The following is a 22,215-nucleotide window of genomic DNA, read 5'->3' on the forward strand; positions in this document are numbered from 1 at the left end:
TGGATCTCAAGCTCGAGGTCCTGGGTGGATGCTGATGCCTTGAAATGAACTAGGGAATATTCTTGGGGGGGTAAGAAAGTAAATCCAATTTCGGATATGTAGGAGAAAGTGGCATCTGGCTCTATGATGTCATCTGCAGAGTGAAAGTACCCCCTTTGCCAAAAGCATCTTCCCAAACTGCTTACCATAGGGCTTGAAATTCTATATTACTCATTCCTTTGGCTTGCTTTTTCCAGAATCCTATTTTTAAAATGCTCCTGAGATTATTGATAATTTTGTTACGTGTGATAATAGCATTGTGGTTATGTAGGAAAAAAACCTCCTTAACTGTTAGAAATACATGCTGAAGTATTTATGGGTAAAATGAAATGCTGTCAGGAATTGCTTTAAAATAATCCAGCAAAAATAAAAGTATATGGAGGGGGATAGATAAAATGACATTGGCAAAATATTCAAAATTGTGAAAGCTCAGCGATGAGTATGTGGGGTTCATTATACCATTTCCCCACTTTTGTGAGTATTGGGAAATTTCTGTAATAAAAAAATAGAAGGTACCCTGATATTTTAAAAATGCTCCTGGGAGGATAGCATATCCAACTGTCTTTAACACTTGTGAAAAAACAACCACAAAAGTGTGTTTTAAAACTTTGGTTGGGTTTTATATTTTTAGAATATTTAGAAGAAAAAAGGGCTGATCCTTTTAAGAAAGAGACTTGTTAGGAGCTGGGTTTTAAAAGAAGAAACTAGGATTCAGATGTAGAATAGCATACATTTTGCCAATTGTTTCATCCTTATCACCATTCTCCAGAGAGGAGGAAGTCACCTAACAACTTTCCATCATGCCCTGCCATGATGGTCCTACGTCAGGACCTCGTTTTATCTCCAATACTCTGACTAGGGATCCATTTCACAGATGAGGAAACTGAGGCTAGAGAGATCAGGTCTTTTGCCTGAAGATCATAGGGTGGAAAATTGCAGAGGCACTGGGAGAGGGGCCTGGGTCTGAAGCTCCATGCGTCTGTTCACAGCCTTCAGACCCTCTCACTGTGGTTTGCTCTAGGTCCGCTCGCCATTCAGAGAAGCAGTCATTCACACACTGGCTCCCATTGGATTGATTTTCTGGGAATTGGCCTGCTTCTGCTCAGGATGAGCCTAAACCAAGAGAAATTAAGAGCATGCCCTCTTGGGATGATAGGGTGATAAAAGCTCATAGACCAAGTGACAGTTGTCAAGGAAGCATCAGGCTTGTTTACCACAGAGCATCATGGGACTGAGAGGAGGTGCTGGGAAAGCTGGAGGTGGGCACAGCCTCTGGAAGATCCAATAGGGGCAAGGAGCAAAGATAAACTGAACTGTAAAAAAGCAGATAATTCCATGAATAAATGTAAAATGTTTAGAAATGCAGTGTTTAAGTACTTATTTATACTTTTACTTTTTTTAACCAACTTTAAGAAAGAGCAAAGGAGATAGTTAAGCAAATTATAATTATTTCCTCTTGTTGGAGTATTAGACATTCACAATATTATGGATATTGTTATCTATAAAAAAGACTACAGAAAAATGCTTAGTTTAAAAACTTAAATGAAAAAATGGAATACAGTATATCTGTAGCATCCTTACAGTTTTCAAAAAACATCCTTTACATGGAAAGAAGATTGGAAGAAAAAAATGTCAAAAATTTTGTGATTGTCCTTAGGTTGTAGAAATATGAATTTCTTTACATTTTAATTTTTCATTCTATTTTTAAATTTTTTTAATAATGAAATGTATTTCTTTCTGAAATAGAAAAAAATGTTAAAAAAGAAACCAAAGAACTTCATTTTACTTTTTATCCATGTTTAATTCAGGGTAATGAAGATGCTTATTGGAATAAAAGGAGGTAAAGATATTTACGGTTTCATGTTGAGAAGGTAAATACAATTTGGTAAGAAGTCTGAGCAAGTAACAGCAAGTTATATCTTAGATGCCCTCAGTTAGCCATCACACATGAAGCAAATCTCATCACGCCCCCTGCCTGCCCCCCTTGCTTGATCAAGGTGACTATGAGACATTGAGAGATCTCTTCACAGGAAGATCACACTAATAATAGAACACAGCCCGCTAGCAGTCGGTCTCTCTCTAGACCACAGGAGGTTAAATTTGTATGCCAACATTTTTGGTTAGCCACCTCCTTGGCATTTGTAAGGAGTCATAGGAGTTCAATTTTAACTCTTTCAGGGGCCCTCGTAGTCTTTCACAGGACAGACTGATGCTGCATCTTTGAAAGCCAGACTCAACCCAGTCAAAGACATCAATTGTATCTTTTACCTGGATAGAGACCTGCTCTCCAAGACTGCTGAACCCAAGGCTGTACTACATCCCCGGCAGTATCTACAGGGATCCTTCAAATAGGGGAGTGGTTTCTGCTAGCTGATTCTGAAATGGAAATATTGGATATCTGTCATTTAGAACCATGAAATTCAGTAGCTTTATTGAAGAGGCTTTTACCAAAACCTAAGAGAGGAAATACAAAAAGTTTCATTATAATGTAACCAGCAGTGGAGCCTACCGTGCACAGGGTCCTGAGCCAGACTCTTCAGGAGACATGTAGAGTATGAAGTGGAACTGGCTCTTACAGGAGAGGGAGAGGAAAACAACCACAACGTGGCCTGTAGTACTAAGCAGAATAAAGGAAGTAGTATATGCATTTAGGGAAGAGAAAAGTCACCTCTACTCGGGGGCTTTACGGAAACGTTTCTAGAAGATGTGGCATTTGACGTGGACCTTGATGGACAGAAGATTTCAGTTGGCCACAGATAGCAGGGAGGGCATAGGATGGCACTCACAGGGAGAAGAATATCATCAAGTAAAGGAAAATATTAAAAAATGGACAACACTATCTGTTCCAAATTTTTAAAAATGCAAGTGACTCTCTGAACTAAAGACCCCAGGAGTCATGGCTTGGTTATGCTATGGCTGCACTTGGTTATGCTGAGTTTAGACTTGGCGGCAGGTGGAGAAGGAGGCCGCCGGGCTGGAGCCAGAGCAGACTTGGCAGGGCGGCAAAAGAGGAGGCCTGAGACAGCGCCAGCCGCGTTAGAGATAGGGTTGAGGGGCGGGGGGGTCGGCTAGGGGGAGCAGAGATGTTAAAGGGGCATTTTGTTTTTAATATACCCCCCTCCTCTGTAACCACACAAAATCTTCAGTAAAAACTGACATTACTGGACAATGCTCTTAGACTTGAATTGTGAATTTGGGGTGGGCGGGGTGGGGCGGATGGGTATGGGGTATGGCCTGGAGGAAAGCATGATTGAAAGCAGAGGCAGCAAGAGGTGTGTAGGTACAATTGGCTAATATACTCTCTTTGAAGTGAAGAAAGGCAACTAGTCATTTACTCACTCACCACTGCTATGATGTGCCAGACACCATGCTGGTGTTGGGATACAGGGCGAGCCAAGCCCAATGTGGTCCTGGTCTTCAAAGAGCCTCCATTCTAGTGTGAGGGTGGGGAGAGACAGGAAATAATTAAATAATAAGAAATATAAAATTCTGACTGTAATTAGTGTTACAAAGGAGAGGTCTATAGTGCCATGAAAGCTCCTAGGAGGATTTGACCTTTTTGGTTAGTTAAGGGGCTACAGAATTGATTTCTGAAGGATGAATGGGAGTATAGAGTGTAATGTTTAAGGCAGAGTGAAGAGTAAGTGCAAATGCCCTGTGGAGGGAAGGAACTGAAGAGAGGCCTGTGTGGCTAGAACACAGACAGTGATGGGGAACAGGGAGGCAAGTGCAGCTGAAGAGTCAAGGAGCAGAACTCACAGGACCTTGAAGTCATGTAAGGATTTAATTAGGGGCGATAGGATAACGTCTATTTTAAAAGGTCACTCTGACTGCCATATGGGTAAGAAATGGGAGTATGTCAGAAAATTGACCTAGAGGCAATTGCTCTCCCCAAGCAAAAGAAGATGCTAGAGCAGTACTTTATCCCAAAGAAGAAAGCATGACATAGCCTCAGCTAAGAGGATTAATTTTATATTAAATTGACAACTTGCAAGAAAATGTCACCTTACACTGTAGGAAACTTATTGTTCCTTTCAAGTACAAATATGTGCTTATGTAAGTGACTTTAGTAATAAGAACAGATATATGCTAAGACTAGGATGAAAAGACTGTCTCTGAAGAAGAGGAATGCAAAATGTAATATTCATAAGCTTTTGGATATGTCTACATGACAGATGTGTTTCTAAGTGTACTGTATATTTTAAGCAGAAAGATTTTTTTTTCTGGTTGGTTTGTATACAGCACACTAAATGGATGGAGTGAACAAGCCATTATGTGTGAGTTGCTTTGTTTTTATGCTAAAAACAATTCACAGATGCACGCACATTAAAATGTTTCCAATTCACCTTCAATTCACCCTTTGTATTCTAATCTTGCTCAAGGAGAAATTAACAAACCACAACGGCATTGGGAGATTATAATATACCTCTATAATGGAAATAGACAAAGATGAATAACGATATGAGAGATCTAAGCCACACAACTAACAGACTTGATCTAACCTTGCAGTCAATTAATACAGAACATACATTCTTTTTAAACTCACATGGAACTATTATAAAAATGACTATGTATGTTTACAAAGGTGTGTTCACCTTGTAATAACTCTTTGAATGGCAAATGACTGGTCAAAAAAACTGACCACAGTCTCAGCAACCTTCAAAAGACTAATATTATACAGTCAAACTTCTCTGACAATAATGCTATTAAATTAGAAATTAACAACAAAAAGATAGGTGAAACAAAACATCTTTTGGAAGGTGAAAAATGCATTTCTAAATAACCCATGAGTTAAAGAAAAAAACGTAATGGAAATTATGAAATAGAACTACAGGACAATGAAAATACTGGTAAAAACTTGTGGAGATGTAGCTAAAATGAAATGTACAGAATTATATGCATAAAAAAGTATAAAACAGGGGCTGGCCAAGTGGTGTGATGGTTAAGTTCGCATGCTCTACTTTGGCGGCCTGGGGTTGGCCAATTTGGATCCTGGGTGAGGATCTACGCACCGCTTATCAAGCCATGCTGTGGCAGGCGTCCCACATATAAAATAGGAAAAGATGGGCACAGATGTTAGCTCAGGGCCAATCTTCCTCAGCAAAAAGAGGAGGATTGGTGGTGGATGTTAACTCAGAGCTAATCTTCCTCAAAAAAATATAATATATGTATATAAAACATAAATAAACAAAAATGAATAAGTAATCTCAGAAAAAAGAAAAATAAGTATAACAGGAAAAGTTATTGGTTAGAGATGATTAACAAAGTAAAAAATGGGTTTTCTCAAAAGACAAAGTAGACAAACCTTTAGCAGAGTGCATGATGAAAAAAAGAAGAAATAAATAAATAATATTAGAAGCAAAAAGAAGATCATAATTATAAAGACAGTAGAGATAGAAAAAAATCATAAGATGAGATTAGAAACTCTATGGAAATAAGTTTAAAGCAAGATATTTGAGAAAATTTAAATTACCAAAATTGACTCCAGAAGAGAGAAAATCTGAATAAGCAACCATTACAGAAATTGAATTGACAGCCTAAAGTCTTCCCTGAAAAAAGATGTAAGACCCAAAGAGTTTTATAAGAGAATTTACCAAGGCTTCAAGGAATAGATAGTCCCTGTCTTATACAAACTGCTTTGGAGACTTTTAAAAAAAAATAAAAGAAGGAACTCTATCCAACTGATTTCATGTAAATATATTACCAAAACTAGACAAGAACAAAATAAGAAAAAGATAGAGCTAATTCATTTATAAACATAAGTGGTAAAATTCTAAATAAAATGCTAATACATTTAGTTCATCAGTATATTAAACAACATTATCATGGCCATGAAGTAGAGTTAATTCCAGATGCAAAATGAGTCCACATCAGAACAACCTACTAAGGTTCTTCATCTTTTTAACAGACTAACAGAGAAAAATCATATGACAATATGTCAAACAATGCAGAAACAGCATTTGATCAATTAAACAGTCATTCATGATTTAAAAAAAAAAAAGCTTTTGGCGAGGAACGTAAGGGAGTTTTCTTAACCTGATAAAGAGCTTCTTCCAAACCCTACTGCAAACATATTTAATGATGAACCAACAGAAGATTTCCTTTTAGAGCTGGGAAAAAGATGGGAGATCCTCTATTTTTACTATTATACAACATTGTACTGGGGGTCCTAGCTAATGAATAAGAGCGGGGAAAAAAGAAATAAAACACTTTGAAAAGAAAATGCAAGACTCCTATTTGCAAAAGATATGACTGACTATATAGAACAATCACAAAAAGAATGTATAGGACAGCTAAAAGGACTAAGGAAAAGTTCAATAAGAATACTGGTTCCAAGATCAGGGTACAAAAATCAATAATATTACTATATGCTAGCAATAACCACTTAGAAAATGTAATAGGAAAAAGAAACAATTAACATTAGCAATGAAATCTATAATGTAGCAGGAATTAATCTAATAGAAGAGGCCGGAGTTCTTTATGGGGAGTTACAAAACATGATTGAAGGACATGGAAGACCTAACTAATGATTACAGTCAAGAAGATGCAATATTATAAGGATGACTGTTCTCCTTAAATCCAGCTATAAATTTAGTGCAATTCGAAACAAAATCCCAATGGATTTTTTTTTCATGGAACTTGACAGCTTAATACTAAAATTCATCTGAAAGTGAAGAACAAAAGTAGCTAAGACAATTTTGAACTATAAAAAAATGGATAGATTTGCCTCATGAAATAGCAAGACTTATTATAAAGCTATAGTAGAAACATAGAGAAAGTGATGTGTATTTGTAATGGACAGTCCGTGTAGTCTCAAAGTGCCTGCTGGGTACAGTACCACTCTGAAGAAAGTAGTTCTATGTGCGTCTTTTCTAAATATGAGATGCTTCTGTGACTTAGATGGATCTGTTGGGTAAAAACAGTCATGTAACCTTATTTATGACTGATTTGGACAGCACACAAGTTAACAGGGCCATAGATGAGTTGGATACACGAAAGCCAACCTTCCACATGGTGCTTTCAGGCAATCTTTAGATAGAATAGTGTCAACCTTACTCAATAACATCCTCTTTGGAAGAAAGACTAAATGCTAGATAAACAAAGAGAAAGTGGGTTACTTGAGCTTTAGGTGGGATGCTGGAAACTCTGGAATATTGTTCTTATTCTCCATTGGAACTGCTATTCATTTCAATTTTGGAAGACAAGTTCCCAGGGTGGCTACACAACTGAAGAGCTGACTTTTCTTGCTACCCTGCGTTCCTGGATCTCCTTGCAATTAAATTAATTCACATAGCATTTTGTGTCTCTTCCTTGCAGCCTTAACAAGACTGACAAACAGGAAGATCCAAGTTTGATGAGACCTGAAGCTTATATATTGAAATAATGCAACCAAAATCAATGAAAATGAATTTATCTTCTATTTAACACATTTTAGGTTGCAATTACAACTATGTGCTAATTCTGATAAATCCATATTAATTTGTGGGAACATTATTTTTACACAGCTCATTATGCTTCACTTTGCATTTGATTTTTGCAGCAGGGTCATATTAGCAAAAGTGTTGGAGGGTTTTATCCAGTTTCTTTAAGAAAAAATTCAAATGATGCTTAGAAGAATTTTCTACAAATTAGCTTCTGGTTCTGTATATTTTATACCTTCTTTCTCATCCTCTACTCACATATTTCCAGGGCCAGGATTCACAGGATGAGTTCATATCACAATACAAACTCTGACCCGGCACCTTCTAGGGGATGGTGGTGTCCCTGGAAGCCATTCTTGCACCTGGATGCCTAGCAATGAGCAATAACTTAATGTGAATTAAATAAATATATCCCACAAAACCCGAACTTTTGTTTGCCAGATCCCCCAAGTGCCTAACACCACTGTGATACCACCCAACAGGAGGGAAAATGTGATAGAAGGGAAGTCAGAGAGGAGAGACACAGCAGTCTTAGGCAATCGTGATGAAAATATCTTACTTTTTCTCATTTCACAAAAACAGAATGACCTTGTGAACACATTTCTAGGGTCCTTCCCAGGTTATTCCAGAGGGCTCATGTAAGGAGGGGTCTCTTTATTAGCTTGACGGTATATCCTTTGCTGATATTCAATGTTAGGATAAGGTTTTTAAAAATAACAATAAAGAAAAATACTAAACGTCAACTGCTGTTAATTACTGATTAATTAAATCTCTGAGTATTGGGTTTATTCTCAACCCAAAATGAGAACTTTATTCACAAATTTTCTTATGATCCTACCCAATGAAGAGAAGGAATGTTCTTCATATTGTTGCAAGCTGGAACTTATCTGCTTCTTACAGTTTCTGTATTCACCTGCCCATCTTCTGTTCCCTGAAACCCTACCCCATTCACATAGCTTGACCATACCTGCATATTTGCTTCTTTCCTTCACCCTTCATCCCCCCACTTCCAGCCAAATACAGGTACATATACTTAGTCCTTGTAATCCATGTCCCAATAAATTCTGATGAATTCTATTAGGAGATTTCTTAGAGAAGTGAAAGTCTTCAAAACATGAAATATCCATTGATGAAATAATGAAATGACCACTTGCGAAATTGCTCCATCTGCTAACCCTAGTGTGTACACCCATCCCTATTGAAGTCTTGGTCATCCATTTGGAAATATCCTACCCTCAAATACAGTAGAAATCTATTGCAAATCTTGCAAAAGATGTGGAATTTCATAAACTTGATAAAAGTGATGCTGTGAGCTGCTGGATCCACATGCAAAGTTACTAATAAAGGAGGAGTTCACAGAGTTGGACCAGGTAACACACGAAAAACAGAAAATCGGTAAGAATGATGATGACACCAGTACTTCAAAAGGAAATAATTTAGATTCAAAGGAATAAGAGAGGGCTTTGGGAAAACTGGACAAAACCCTGCAACACTTTTGCAAATATGACCCTCTTATAAAAATTAAATGCAAAATGAGGGATAATGAGCTATATAAAAATAATGTCCCCACAGATTAACACTTGATTTATTAGAATTAGCACACAGTTGTAATTGTAACCTAAAATCTGTTCAATATAAGATAAATTCATTTTCCTAGTTTTTTGGTTGCCTTATTTTAAGATAAAGTCCCAATCAAGTCTTTTTCTTTCACTATGGAATCAAGGTCTCCATCTTAAATACATTCACTCTAAGAGGGCCTTTTCTGGGAAAAAGAAGAGGGAAAGGAAGACCTCTTATACTCATCTCTATGTTTCCCAAATGCACTATTATAAGACTCCTCTTAGGAAACTGTAAAAAGTACAGACTCCTATGTTCCCCTGACAGACCAAATTTGAATCTCCAAGAGCAGAAGAGAACCTAGGACTGCCTATTTTTAGCAATCATCTTAAAGGATCCTTATGATAATCAAGCAAATGTTATTCCCACGTAACCACCTTAACTCATCCAAAGTGAAAGGATGAAGTGTATTCTGTCTGTCTCTCCCTCTCTTAACCTTAAAAAGTCTTTTTTTTTTTTTTTTAACATTGTCAGGGGTTTGTACTCACTGTTCTTTCTTTTTTCTTTTACTCTTTTTACACACTCTTTTTCCTAGATCAGTGTCTAATCTATAAACAAAGGTTTTTTTTTAAACATTTCAATGTAGTCTTTAGAATTTACAACCTGCTCCTGCTTTTCATTATCTTCTTAATATTTTAAAACACTTTTGAAAAAACCCAGAATTTCCTTTTTTTTTTTTTGCACTTCTTTAAAATCAAGGGTGAGTGATTTGTCTCAAATTTCTTTTTTTTTACCTTCCCTCAGCCTGCATTCTCAAGAGCCCATTTTACTCTAAATTCATTTGGACATTAAACTGCTTTGCAAATATTATCGTATTCTGTCTGTTCTTTCTGCACCGCCTGATTGTCAGCTCCTCGAAGACAAACATCATGTCCTTCACTTCTTCTGCATTTCCCCCACTGAACCTGGAAGGCTGACTAAGACTGACTAGTGTACAGTATGCTTCACATGGTGGGTGCTTAATAAATATGTTAAAACAGTATTAAAATGCTGAATAAATTTGACAGCAATGCTCCTCCTCATCACTTTAAGTGCCAACACTTCCTAGGTCGTTTCTCTGCCTAGCAACCATTTCCCCACATACCTACACATCCCCAGACGTTTCATCCAAGCTGAAGCTCTCTTTTGATCCAGCTTTCCTTACTTGAGTTGTGGAACTATTGTTTACATATTTTCCCCTAAGAAGTGTCTGATGGGTACCCAAAGACCCTGCTGTGCAACTTGAAGTTGCTCTTTTCCCTTGGTGATAGTGGGGGAGAGAGAAGGACAGTAGGGATGTAGGAGGTTTCATTTCAGGTTATCTTCCTTTTCTTCCCAAATCATCTTTCATAGTAAGACACAATGCCCCTATGCCTATTTTCATATCTTTAAGGATGTTTTTCATTCTTAGCATCCGCAGAATGCTAAGGATTTTAGAGAGGGTTTAGTATTTTAATCAAGATACTGTTTCTTCACGAGCTTTACTCAATGCCTCATTTTTTTTTTTTAGACAGGTAATTTTATTTTATTTTATTTACTTATTTTTTGTGAGGAAGATTCGCCCTGAACTAACATCTGTGCCAGTCTTTCTCTACTTTGTATGTGGGACGCTTCCACAGGGTGGCTGACGAATGGAGTAGGTCCACACCCAGGATCCAATCCTTGAACCCGGACTGCTGAAGCAGAGTGTGAGGAACTTTAACCACTGTGATTAGGCCAACGAAGATATATTTTGGTATTTATAGAAACAGACTTAATTGGAATACTTAAAATTGCAAATCTTTTTTCTGAATTCTTTTCTTACAGCATGATGCTATGATACAATTGGTGAAATTACTCCTCTTTGACTCATAGCACTAATGAAAATTCAAAGTTGAGAAGCCTGTGTAATTTGGTCCACAGGGTACTGACATGTGTTCTCCATATACTCAATACCTCATTTTTTTCTGATCTACTATAGTCAGGCAGGCAACACCTCTCTTATAACATCATTCTCCTATTAAACATTATTTCGTGCCTATGAAAAATACTCTTCTGGTTAATATGTATGGATCTAATGTGGTAACGTACGGAAAAACTTATTCTCTTTTTCTTGGATAGGGAATTATCTTTTGCAAAGCACTTTGGCATCTGTTCATTACCTTATTTAATCCTCACAACAACTTTGCTAGGTGGACAGAATAGGAGTCATTATCTCCAGGATAAGGAAGTGAATTGCCCAAGGTTACACACCTTGGATGGACGCACATTGGAATAGGATTTCACAGTCAGTCCCGTTTCCTCTCTCTGGAGTCCCACACAGCTGAACTTCACATCATAAGCTCGGTTATGTCAGTAAAGATAAGGCTGCTAGGAAGAATCAATAAGCGATAGTTTGGTGGGATTGGGAAGGAAAGCACATTGCGCATGCGCAGATCGCTAACAGGGAGCCGAGTTCCCGCTAAACTCCGTCTCCAAGCTCCGGTTGACGCGCAGGCGCACCTCCTCAGGCTGAAGGTCAGAAGAGGGCGGGGCCTCGGAGCCGCGCAGGCGCAGTTGTGCGCCGGGGGGTGCCAAGATGTCTTTCCCCAAGTACGAGCCGTCGCGCCTGGCCAGCCTGCCTACCACCCTCGACCCAGCTGAGTACGACATATCTCCGGAAACGCGGAAGGCGCAAGCTGAACGGTTGGCCATAAGATCCCGGCTTAAACGGGAGTATCTGCTTCAGTACAACGACCCCAGCCGCCGAGGGCTCGTTGTGAGTGACGGGTCGGCCGGGCGGGAATCGAGGGCCAGAGTCCGGGCGGTCCCCTCAGCAGGGCAGCCCAGACCGGCCCAGGGGGACCACACAGCGGAGTAGCCACCGTTCCTTATCAGTGTCTTAGAAATGGACCCTCTTCCAGGCCCAGGGAGCAGGCCGACTCACTAGCCCTTTGACCTTGGGCAGAGAGCTTGGTAAAGAGGACGCGTTCTGGATTCACAGCTGGCTGGGTTTGAGTCCTGGCTTGATCACTTTCCGCCTGGGTGATCTTGAAAAATCTTACTCAACTTTGCTGCTGAGCCTCCGTCTTCCTATCCCCAAAATGGGGGTGATATAGTACTTCCTGTCTTACGAGGCTCTTAGAGAATTAAATGAGATAAGGCACGTGATCGGCCAGCACAGTGCCTGGCTTGTAATGAGTGTTCAGAAAATGTGTCATATATAGTTTTTTTAAAGCCCTTTTCCATCTTTCAGTGCACAGTTCATAGCAGTATTGCTTTCTCCTGATGGGAATATAGTGATTCTTCAGTTTACATCTTTTAAAGATCCAAAGACCCTGCAGCTTTAGAAGAGTGAATCCGGATAGGAAAGACTAGCAAGGTCTGAGGTCTAATATTAAGAGATTGGGGAGATAAGGCGGACGAACGCAAAAGAGACTTAAGAGGGAATGGCAGGAGAGTGAGGGAAACCATGCAGGTGTGTGGCCTGGAAACCAGGTGAAGAAACGATTTCAAGGAGTGTCCACCATGTCAGATGCTGCCCATAGTCCTTTGAAACTTTGGAGTGCGGTGCCAAGGCACTACATAGTAGCAAACTATCTGATCTTGGGCAGTCTGCCTAACTCCTTTGAGCCTTAGTTTTCTGATCTTCATATATGGGAATGGTAGTACATTCTTTATAGACTCATTGTGAGGTTAAATGAAATAGCCCGTGAAACATTCCCAGCACGTAATATATGCCCAGTAATCTGATAGCTATTATTATTTAACAAGTGTGCTTATAGATAACTTTCTGCCCGTGAGCTGTGTAAGTATGATGTCAAATATATATTTTTTTTTAAAAAAAACTTTTCTCACCAGCTACATTGGTGTTCTGTAGGAATTTCAGGAAGTTGTGAGGATTGAAGGAAATTTACCATGTGCCAGGCACTATCTAAACCCTTTCTGAATATTATTCAAAGAGTTAAGCTCTATTACTGCCCCCATTTTACAGATGAGATGACAACAAAGGAAGGACAAGGAGGTCACAGAGTGATACTCTGTTAGCAAGCAGAATTTGAACCTGGGTCTCTGTGACCCAAAGCTTAACCAGTTGGCTGTACCATCCCCAGCTAGAACTTTCTTTACTTGAGAAGAAGGTGTGGAGAGAGACATTTATTACTTACATCCTCACACGAATGGATTTGATGTGCCAGATAGTATGATGTAGTAAAAAAGAATAAGGCCTTGAGTCCAACAGAGCTGAGTTTAAACTCCAGATTTTCTCTTTTCCAGTTCTGTGATCCAGGGCAGTTTCAATTTTGTCCTGTAAAAGCAGAGGTAGTCATACCTGCCTCGTTAGTAGTTCTGTTAATTAAATGAATGCCTGGGACGTAATCATATATTGATCAATGCATGGAAATTCCTTGCCTAATTTTTAAGAATGATTAATTCAGTGATAAATAATTGCTCAGAATCTATTATGGGCCAGGCCCTGTTTTAGATGCTGTGGTAACAGTGGAGAAGAAAACAGGTACAGACTCCTGTCCTCGGAGAGCTTTCTTTCCAGTGGAGGAGACAGGTAATAAACAAGTTAAGAAATGAAATCACTTAACATGTTAGATATAGTGGTAAGTGATAAGAAGAAAAATAAAGCAAAGAAGGGGATGAGGAGTGTGTGTAGGTAGTAAGGAGGGAGAGCAGCTGCAATTTTAGATAAACCCAGGGAAGGTCTCGCTTGGTAGGTGACATTCGAGTAAAGATCTGAAAGAAGTGAAGAGAGGGAGCTAGCCACACAGCTCTCTAGGAATGTAGCATTTTAGGCAGAGGGGAAGGCAAGTGCGAGGGTCCTTAGGCAGGAGTGCGCCTAATTAATTCTAAAAATACTGAAGAGACCATTGTGGCTACAGAGGAGAAAGATGCGGGCAGGTTAGGAAGAGGTGAGGTCAGAAAGGTACCTGGGACTAGATCACCCATGCCTTGGTTGGCCCTTGTGAGGACTTTCACTGAGTAGGGAGTCCCATAATCTGGACTTACATTTTTAACAAGATCTCTCTGGCTGCTTAGCTGGAAATAGACTGTGGGGGAGCAAGGGCAGGAGCAGGGAGAACAGTCCGGAGGCTTTCGCAGTAATCTAATCTCTTAGTCGATGGGGCTGCCAGAGTGGTGGCAGCAGAGGTGGTTAGAGGTGGTCAGTTCTGGGTGTGTATTGAAAGTAGAGCCAACCAGGTTTGCTGGCAGATTGGATTTAGGGTATAAGGGAAAGAGAGGAGTCCAGGTTGACTCCAGGGTTTTTGACGTAAGTGATTGGAAGAATGAACTTGCCTTTTACCGAGATAGAGAAGAATGTGAGAGGAGCAGGGATGGAGGTGGACTGTTGGGAGATCAATTTGGGAAACATCACATTTGACATCCTGTTAGGCAACACATCCTCGTTGAGCAGGTACTTGGATATTACATCTGGAGTTCAGGGTCGTGGTCTAGGACTGGAGGTATAATTTTGAGAATCATCAGCCTATGGTTGATGGATATGTACAGCCATGTGATTGAAGGAGATCATCAAGGGAGTGAATACAGATAGGAAAGACTAGCAAAGTCTGAGGTCTAATATTAAGAGATTGGGGAGATAAGATGGAAGAATGCAAAAGAGACTAAGAGGGAATGGCAGGAGAGTTAGGAGGGAAACCATGGAGGGGTGTGCCCTGGAAGCCAGATGAAGAAACGGTTTCAAGGAGTGTCCACCATGTCAGATGCTGCCCACAGTCCTTTGGACATGGAGTGGTAGCAAAGAACTGTCTCCCATGGCGTGTGTTTTGGAGCCTCACTTAACAGTACTGGGCTCAGTGAACTATGCACATGGGGCTGTTGAAAATGAGGTGTGTTTCTGGAAGATAGATCTGGCAGATATTAAATTGTAGAGAGGTGACCGACAGATTGAGAATTCTTCGAAGGGGAGTCTTTCAAATACATCCATAGCAGAAGGGATAGATACAAGAGTAGATGTATTTATCCTTTTAGGTGTTGAGCTTCAACATCCCCATGAACCTGTATCTTGTGTCTTCACCTTCTTTGCTGTTTCTGCAAACAGTTTGGTTTAAAATGTTACTGTGGAAGATCCAGTTTAATTATTTTAGTCCTACCAATCATGACTTTTTGGTGTTGGTCAGGACCTTGAATGTCCTCCTCACAGCTTAGTATTAAAGTTTGACCTTAATGCCTTCCTCACAGCTTAGTATTAAAGATTTAAAGCAGATTTCATTTGCTTATTTTTATCTCTCTATCAGTTAATTGGAGCAAATAATTTTGTAAAATCATTTGGGACTTTTGCTAATTAAATTTAATTATGTGTTTGGGGTAGATTTTGCTATTCTTATATATTCCAGTATAAATATTAAAAATGGACAATTACTTTTTTCCTTAACCAAGACAGTCTGATTATTTTTCTTTAAAAACCTTGTCTTTTCTACAAAGCTATTTTAATAGTGTGAAATATAATAATTTTGCTCTTAAAATAACCAAGTCAGCTTAAGCTTAAAGTTCAGAGTTAGCCTACCTCACTCTTCACTGTCCTGCGGCTTATTTGTAGCCTGGAAAGACCAGTGTCGGGGTAGCATTAGAAGGGGTCCTGGAAACAAAGTTCAAAGCATGACAGAGCATATGAAATGTTTGTCTTCATTGGGAGTATTGTGTGGTTCTGTTGGTCACACTTCAAGAAAGACAGTGAAGCTAAAAACAGTCTAGAAAAGAATTTTAAAAAATGATCATAGAGAAAAACTGGCTTCTCTGATTGCTTTAAAAGATAAGTATTCTTAAATTTTAAATAAATTTTAAATAATAGAAATGAAGGGTGATATAAGAGTCTTAAATTCTGAAGGATTTGAATAGGATCATCAGAATTATTCAACAAACGCTAGAAATGAAAGATCTTCCCTGAAGCTGTTGAGGAATATTCAGAGAATCCCCTTAACCATTGTAGAGAACAAAGGCGTCTCCTGTGCTCCTCCGCACAAGTCCTGGGGAGACTGTTTCTCCGTGTGACCCTGCTTGAGTTCCTGTAACTTTTTGTTTTCATAAATTTTAGGAAGATCCTGCCTTGCTTCGTTGGACCTATGCAAGATCAGCAAATATCTATCCTAATTTCAGACCCACTCCCAAGACCTCACTCTTAGGAGCACTGTTTGGAATCGGGCCCCTCTTCTTCTGGTATTATGTTTTCAAAACTGACAGAGTGAGTATGAGGACGTGATGTCTGGTGTCTGTGTGATGGGTTCACTCTGCTGGCTGAGGCTCTTCCTCTTGGTGCCTGCTCCAGCGCTCCTCCCGCCTTTGCCCTCTACTCTTTCTTGGCTTCTTCTCTTCTTTTATCTGTATTCCTTTCCAGCAAGAGTTAAAACAGAAAATTTCAATTGTATGTTTGGTTTTATTGCCTCATCATATCAACTTTTATAGAAATATACTTTGTTAAAAATCACGATGGCCTCTGAGTCTTTCAGATTTAATTTAATGACTGCTCTAGAATTTAAAGCAGTGAGTCAGTCAATTTAAATTTCTAAGACTTGAGCTTAGCTCATGAAAGAGTGTTCCTGGTGTGTTTTGGATGATGTAAGGAAATTACACTGTGAATATTAAGTGAGAGAATACAGAAATAACTTTAAAAAGTTAATTTCTTTTTTCTCATTAGATATGCAGAAGTTAAACCTTTCTGTTCTGATTAACTGTTAGATATTGTCATTGCAAATTTTTGTATTTAGTTTTCTTAGTTCATTTGTTTTAAAGAGAAGTGTTTATTGGATTAAGTGTTAGCAGAATACATAAATCATTTAGTGTGTTCCCTGTTTGCATAAATTCTAGTTATGTTGGTCACATTATGTGACTTAATATTAAAACTTATTAATGCATTAACAACAGAAAAGCAGAAGCAGCCTGTGGTGGAAATCAGTCATCAGAGGCCTGGGTATATGATTGCAGAGAAAACCCAGCTTATCTGTGACACTAAACCACTCTGGTACTAGATTCCCAGGCCCAGGCCCAGGCCCAGCCCCTAGGCCTCACATTGCTATCGAGACTGGATCCCGCCCGTCTAACTCTGCCTTAAGCTGGCCAATCCACTCTCCTGTTAGAGTGTGTGTATTTTGATTGTCTGATAAATTACCACTTAACAGAAAAGTAAGCCACACTTACCCAGAAGGAGTTTGCGTTTGCTTTTGATGTGTGCTTTTTAGTAGGGTAATACAGTACTACTTGCTAAAATGTGGGTAAGGTATTTTTCAATAGAAGTGTTTTCTTATTGTCCCTTTCTTTCTTCAGTCTGCCACTTCCTCACTCATACTCTGTAGGCTTCAGACCATGGGGAATTGGAATTAGGATTGGAGTGTTTCATTCCTGTTTTTCAGAGTTGTGCCATGGGTTATGCCAGAATGCATTGTTTTTATTGCACTTTTTTTTTTCTGTCTATACAGGATAAGAAAGAAAAACTTATCCAGGAAGGAAAATTGGATCGCACATTTAACATCTCATATTAAGTCTGGCAATGATGACTATATGTATTGTTTAAATAAATGTTCTATTAATCATTAAATAGTTTCTCCTTCTTAATATCACCTTGATGCAACAAATGTTTGCTGGACATTGTAGAATCTCTACTTTGTAAGAGTTCACAGTTTAATGAAGAAACAGACTCGTTCATTCATTCAACTAGTCATTCAACAAGTGAGTGTCTGCTCAACAAGTGAGTGTCTGCTGTGAGCCAGGCCTTGTGCTATGTGCTGATAATACAACAGTCAGTGAGACAAAGTTAGGACCTGTGTTTAAGGAGTGCACACTCTGAGAACTGTTTATTCAGCAGTTATTATTTGAGTGCTTATTATGTGTGGATACTACTTACTTGTCTGGCTCCAGCCCCAGTGGTAAATGCAGCAGAACAGTAACAACAGTGTGGTAAAAAACACCGTAGGGATTCAGGAAAGTGATGTAGGCAAGCTGATGCAAACACCTCTGTCTAGGGAGATGGCATTGGATCTAGGCTCTGAAGATCAACGGCCAACAGGGCACAAAAGGGCAAGGTGTGTTGGGTATGGCTGGATTGGGGGCCACTGTGGAGTGTGAAGACAGGGAGGCTGGAGGCCGTGCCGAGAAACTGAAGTAGGCCCACAAGTAGAAGGACATGCAACTGAGATATACAACTGTGTACACGGGGGGTTTGGGGGGAAATAAAGCAGAAAAAAAAAATAAACTGAAGTAGAATGGTCTAGAGCATGGGCTTTAGAGGTCAGACCTGGGCTAGAATCCAGCTGGAGCCTAGCAGTTAGAATATCAGGCGTTCGAATCCTCACGTATGGTATGGAGATAGTACTGCTTCCTCCCTCACGAGGTCACGAAGATGAAAATGAAATAACAGAATATTGTTCAATAAAATAAAGCTACCCCATGCTTTGTAGTTCAGTCTTGAAACAGGAGGGTGGCCATTTCACCTATGAAGGCAGGATAAAACCAGGTGCTGTAGGAGGAACAGCATGCTAGGTAGGGCTGATGTACATTAGTTTATTGGTTTAACTGTCAAAACATTCGCAACTATTCTTCCATTTGATCCTCGTATGAGCCTGGGGTACCCCAAAACTCAGAGCCCAAGAGAAAAGCTTGTATTCAGGTAGTTTATGTTGGGAAGTGATCTGGGCGAACAAGAGGGAGACTGTAAGAGTGAAACAGAGATGATGAGAGAAGGAAAGCCCACCACATGTGTGCTATTGGCCTGTTGCCTTAGAGAAATGGGGCTTCATTCCACCAGGGACCTTCTGAGGAGTCCTGTGGAATGTACTCAGAATTTTCCCTCCAGATAAGGAAAAAGTGAATATTTATCCACTAGCTCCTCTGCCCATTGGTCAGGAGTTGACTCTTGCAGGTAATTCCCTTGCACTTCCAGGCATGGGCATGCCTCAGAACAGCTGGCTGGGTTCTTAGAGGCATCTCACATGGAGGAGGAAGGAAGCTTAGGGCAGAAAGAAACTGATGTGCTGTACAGCTGAGCTGAAGTATTGTCAGGTCACACCTGCAGGCAGCTGAGAGATACAGCAGCAACAGGCGTAGAAAGATGGGCCAAGAGGAAGTGAGACAGCACAAGAAGTACACAGTTTCCTCATCCACTCCCTGCACTGCGTGGATCTATGCACACATTAAGTCCAATCTAACGTCATTCAGGGTGACTGGCTGCAATCTCAGAATAGGAGGGTTAAGGGAACAAACTACAGTCCACACTGTTGCCACTGATCAGAGGCCATAACTGATAGTCATCATTTATCCCCATGATGCTTCCTGGATTTCCGTTCCCTTGACCATCAATTTACCAGGTCTAGATTGCTTGCCTGATGGAGTCAGCAGGACCTTCATTTCCGAAGGCCAGAACCTTAGTTACTCTAGCATCATCAGGCCGTTGCAGTAATCGCCTGGTCACAGTTGTCACTGGACGGGGAAGCACCAAGATGCACCAGTGAATCCCTGGGTTCCAGGCATATCCCATCCCGCCCCCACTGTGTAGCAGCAACCCTAGCTCCTTGTAATCAGGGTCACTTAGTGCTGCCAAGATGGAAACCTTTTTTTTCTTTTTGTCTGCTGTTTCCCAGGTACAAAAAGCCAAAAATGACCGGGAGATAGTCATAGCTTCAGATTAAAGTGAAATCCTGTGATACTGTGATTTATAATAAATATATATTTGGTCTTTGTCTCTGCTTTGGCACAGAGCTCCTAAAACCCTTGGGATTTCCTAAGTGATGAGATCAGTAAAGGTGTCTTTTATTATGTTAATGAGGTGACCTTTAGTTGACTCAAGGATGGGGGCTGGTTTCCAGGAGAACCAACCCTGTGATTAGGGGGTTGGAACTTTGAGTCCCACCTCCCTGACCTCCTTGCTGCTGTATCCTAGCTCCTCCACTTACTGGTGAAGTGACCTGGAAAGTATTTAAATTCTCTGTGTCTCAGTTTCCTTATTTTCAAAATAGATATACTAATAATACTTATATTGTTATTAAGCTCATTGTTTAATGAGTTATGAAGTATTTAGAACAGTGTCTCAGTGAGTTTATTATTTTTAATCTGATTGATAAAAACTTTAAAATTTGCATTGCATTTATTATTGGTCTAACTTTTCTTCAAATATTTTGTCCATTTGTATTTATTTTGTTATTTGCTTGTTCAAGTCCACTGCCCAATTTTCCTGATGCCTTTTTTCTTAATGATTTTAAAGTTTAAACAAGATAAATTAAAGATATTAATCCCTGATCATACTGGTCTTTCATTGGGAGTTATTCTAGTATACCTTAGTAATAGGAAAAACTTTCGTGCTTAAACTTGGAAAGAAGGCAGTATGCAGAGAAGCGTAAAACATTTTTTTAACACTGAAAATTATTGAGCAATGTGTTCTTAAGAGTTTTATCAGTTTCAAAAGATTTCTTAGTGGGCTGGCCCCGTGGCCCGAGTGGTTAAGTTCGTGCACTCTGTCCAGTGGCCCAGGGTTTTGCTGGTTTGGATCCTGGGCATGGACATGGCACCATTCTTCAGGCCATGCTGAGGCAGCATCCCACATGCTACAACTAGGAGGACCCACAACTAAAATACACAACTATGTATTGGGGGGATTTGGGGAGAAAAAGCAGGAAAAAAAAAAAAAAAGATTGGCAACAGTTGTTAGCTCAGGTGCCAATCTTTAAAAAAAAAAAGGATTTTTTATTATATGAACAATGCCCCAGATTACACCCAGAAGTGGTCTGGTGAGAATACCAATTGCCATCTCATCTGAGCTCTTAATGCTGCCACATGCTGACTGATGTTCTAGCCCTGAGCACTGGGTACAGGAGCCCCAACTGGTACTGCTGCCTCTGTTGGCCCAACAACTCAAGCTTGTTACAACCACAGCCATCAGAAAAAGTTCCTCAAAGTTCCTATATCTTTCCATCACTTGCTCCTCAGCCCAGGGTCATATGATTGGCTGAGCCTAGATCATGTGCCTGAATTCCAGCTGCAAGGGAGGCTGGAAGAGCAAGCGTGTGGCATGTTCAGCTCTAAAGTGTGAGGTAGGTAAAGAATTCCCAAACATAAGAAAGTGGTTCAAATGCTGAGCATCCAAAAAATGACAAGTGTGTACTAAGGAAGAAAACCAGGAACCAGGTCATAAGGCCCTTAGCACGGTTAATGAGTTTAGACTTCATCCTGATGGCAATGGGAGCCATTGAAGGTATTAAGCAGGAATAACCTGATTGGATTTGCATTCCTGGAAGATCATTCTGGATCCTGGAGGATGATCTCTGGGCAAGAGAGGCTGGAGGATGACCAGTAATCAGTCTGTTGTAAGACTTTGGGCCAGAAATGATTCAATTTTTGAGACAGCGCTCAATGCAGAATAAAGCAGCCCCTACCAATCCCAGGATGACTCATTTGGATGTGAACTTGTTGAAAGCCTTATGAAAGTCTGAATATATTATCTCTATTAGTTCCTCTTTATGCACATGCATGAGGAGTCAGTCTTCTTAATAATTCCTTATCCTTGTATGACAGCCCTTCCCCTCTCTGGAACAATATTGCTTCCCTAATAGGCTGGTTTGTTTAAGTACTGTGTCTTTTTACCCTTTATTATGGATCCTGCCTGGAGAAGAAGATTACATTTGTGCTCTGATTGAAATCCCGTTGGGTTCAGTCCCTGATTTATTTTCCTTTTTATTTTTTCTCGTTCCCAGTGGCACCTGACACAGTCTTCTCATAACTTAGGAGAGATACAGAGTATTGATTATCTCTACATTCTTTACGATCATTAATAGGGTATTTGAAGAGATTAGAGATCTGTATAGGAAACTGTCTTGATCAAATATGCATGATTAAAAAATGTGGACAGCACTTTAAAATGAGTAAAGATATATTCAAAGGTTCTGAATTTTCAAAGCTTCCACTGCCACTTTCTACCTTTGTGTGAACAAATACAGTTTTATCATGTTTCCTTTAGAGGATCCATTTGTACCTATAACTATGATTGTAATACTTCCAATAGTTTCCCCTCTGGCTGCCTTGATTACTGCCATTTCTCCAGCTGAGACAGGGACTCCTCCTTCTGCTGATACACACTGAGCCTGGACAGACACTGAGCCGTGTCATCCAACTGCAGACTCTTCATCATCCCAAGACAGCGCAGGGTGCATCGATCTCATTGCCAAGCTTCAGGGTTTAAAGAATTAAAGTCAAA

At 39.8% G+C, this 22,215-nt stretch overlaps 1 protein-coding gene across 1 annotated transcript; it reads left to right on the plus strand.

The window, feature by feature from the left end:
* The first annotated feature begins 11,460 nt into the window (after nucleotides 1-11,460).
* NDUFB4 (NADH:ubiquinone oxidoreductase subunit B4) lies at nucleotides 11,461-17,571 on the plus strand. Its single transcript, XM_014829584.3, has 3 exons — nucleotides 11,461-11,793; nucleotides 16,075-16,221; nucleotides 17,453-17,571. Exons 1-3 carry the CDS (start codon nucleotides 11,614-11,616, stop codon nucleotides 17,513-17,515), a joined length of 390 nt encoding a protein of 129 aa, XP_014685070.1. The 5' UTR covers nucleotides 11,461-11,613; the 3' UTR covers nucleotides 17,516-17,571.
* The last annotated feature ends 4,644 nt before the right edge of the window (nucleotides 17,572-22,215 follow it).

This window comes from Equus asinus, chromosome 5, assembly GCF_041296235.1.
Source record: "Equus asinus isolate D_3611 breed Donkey chromosome 5, EquAss-T2T_v2, whole genome shotgun sequence".
In the NCBI taxonomy this organism is placed as follows: domain Eukaryota; kingdom Metazoa; phylum Chordata; class Mammalia; order Perissodactyla; family Equidae; genus Equus; species Equus asinus.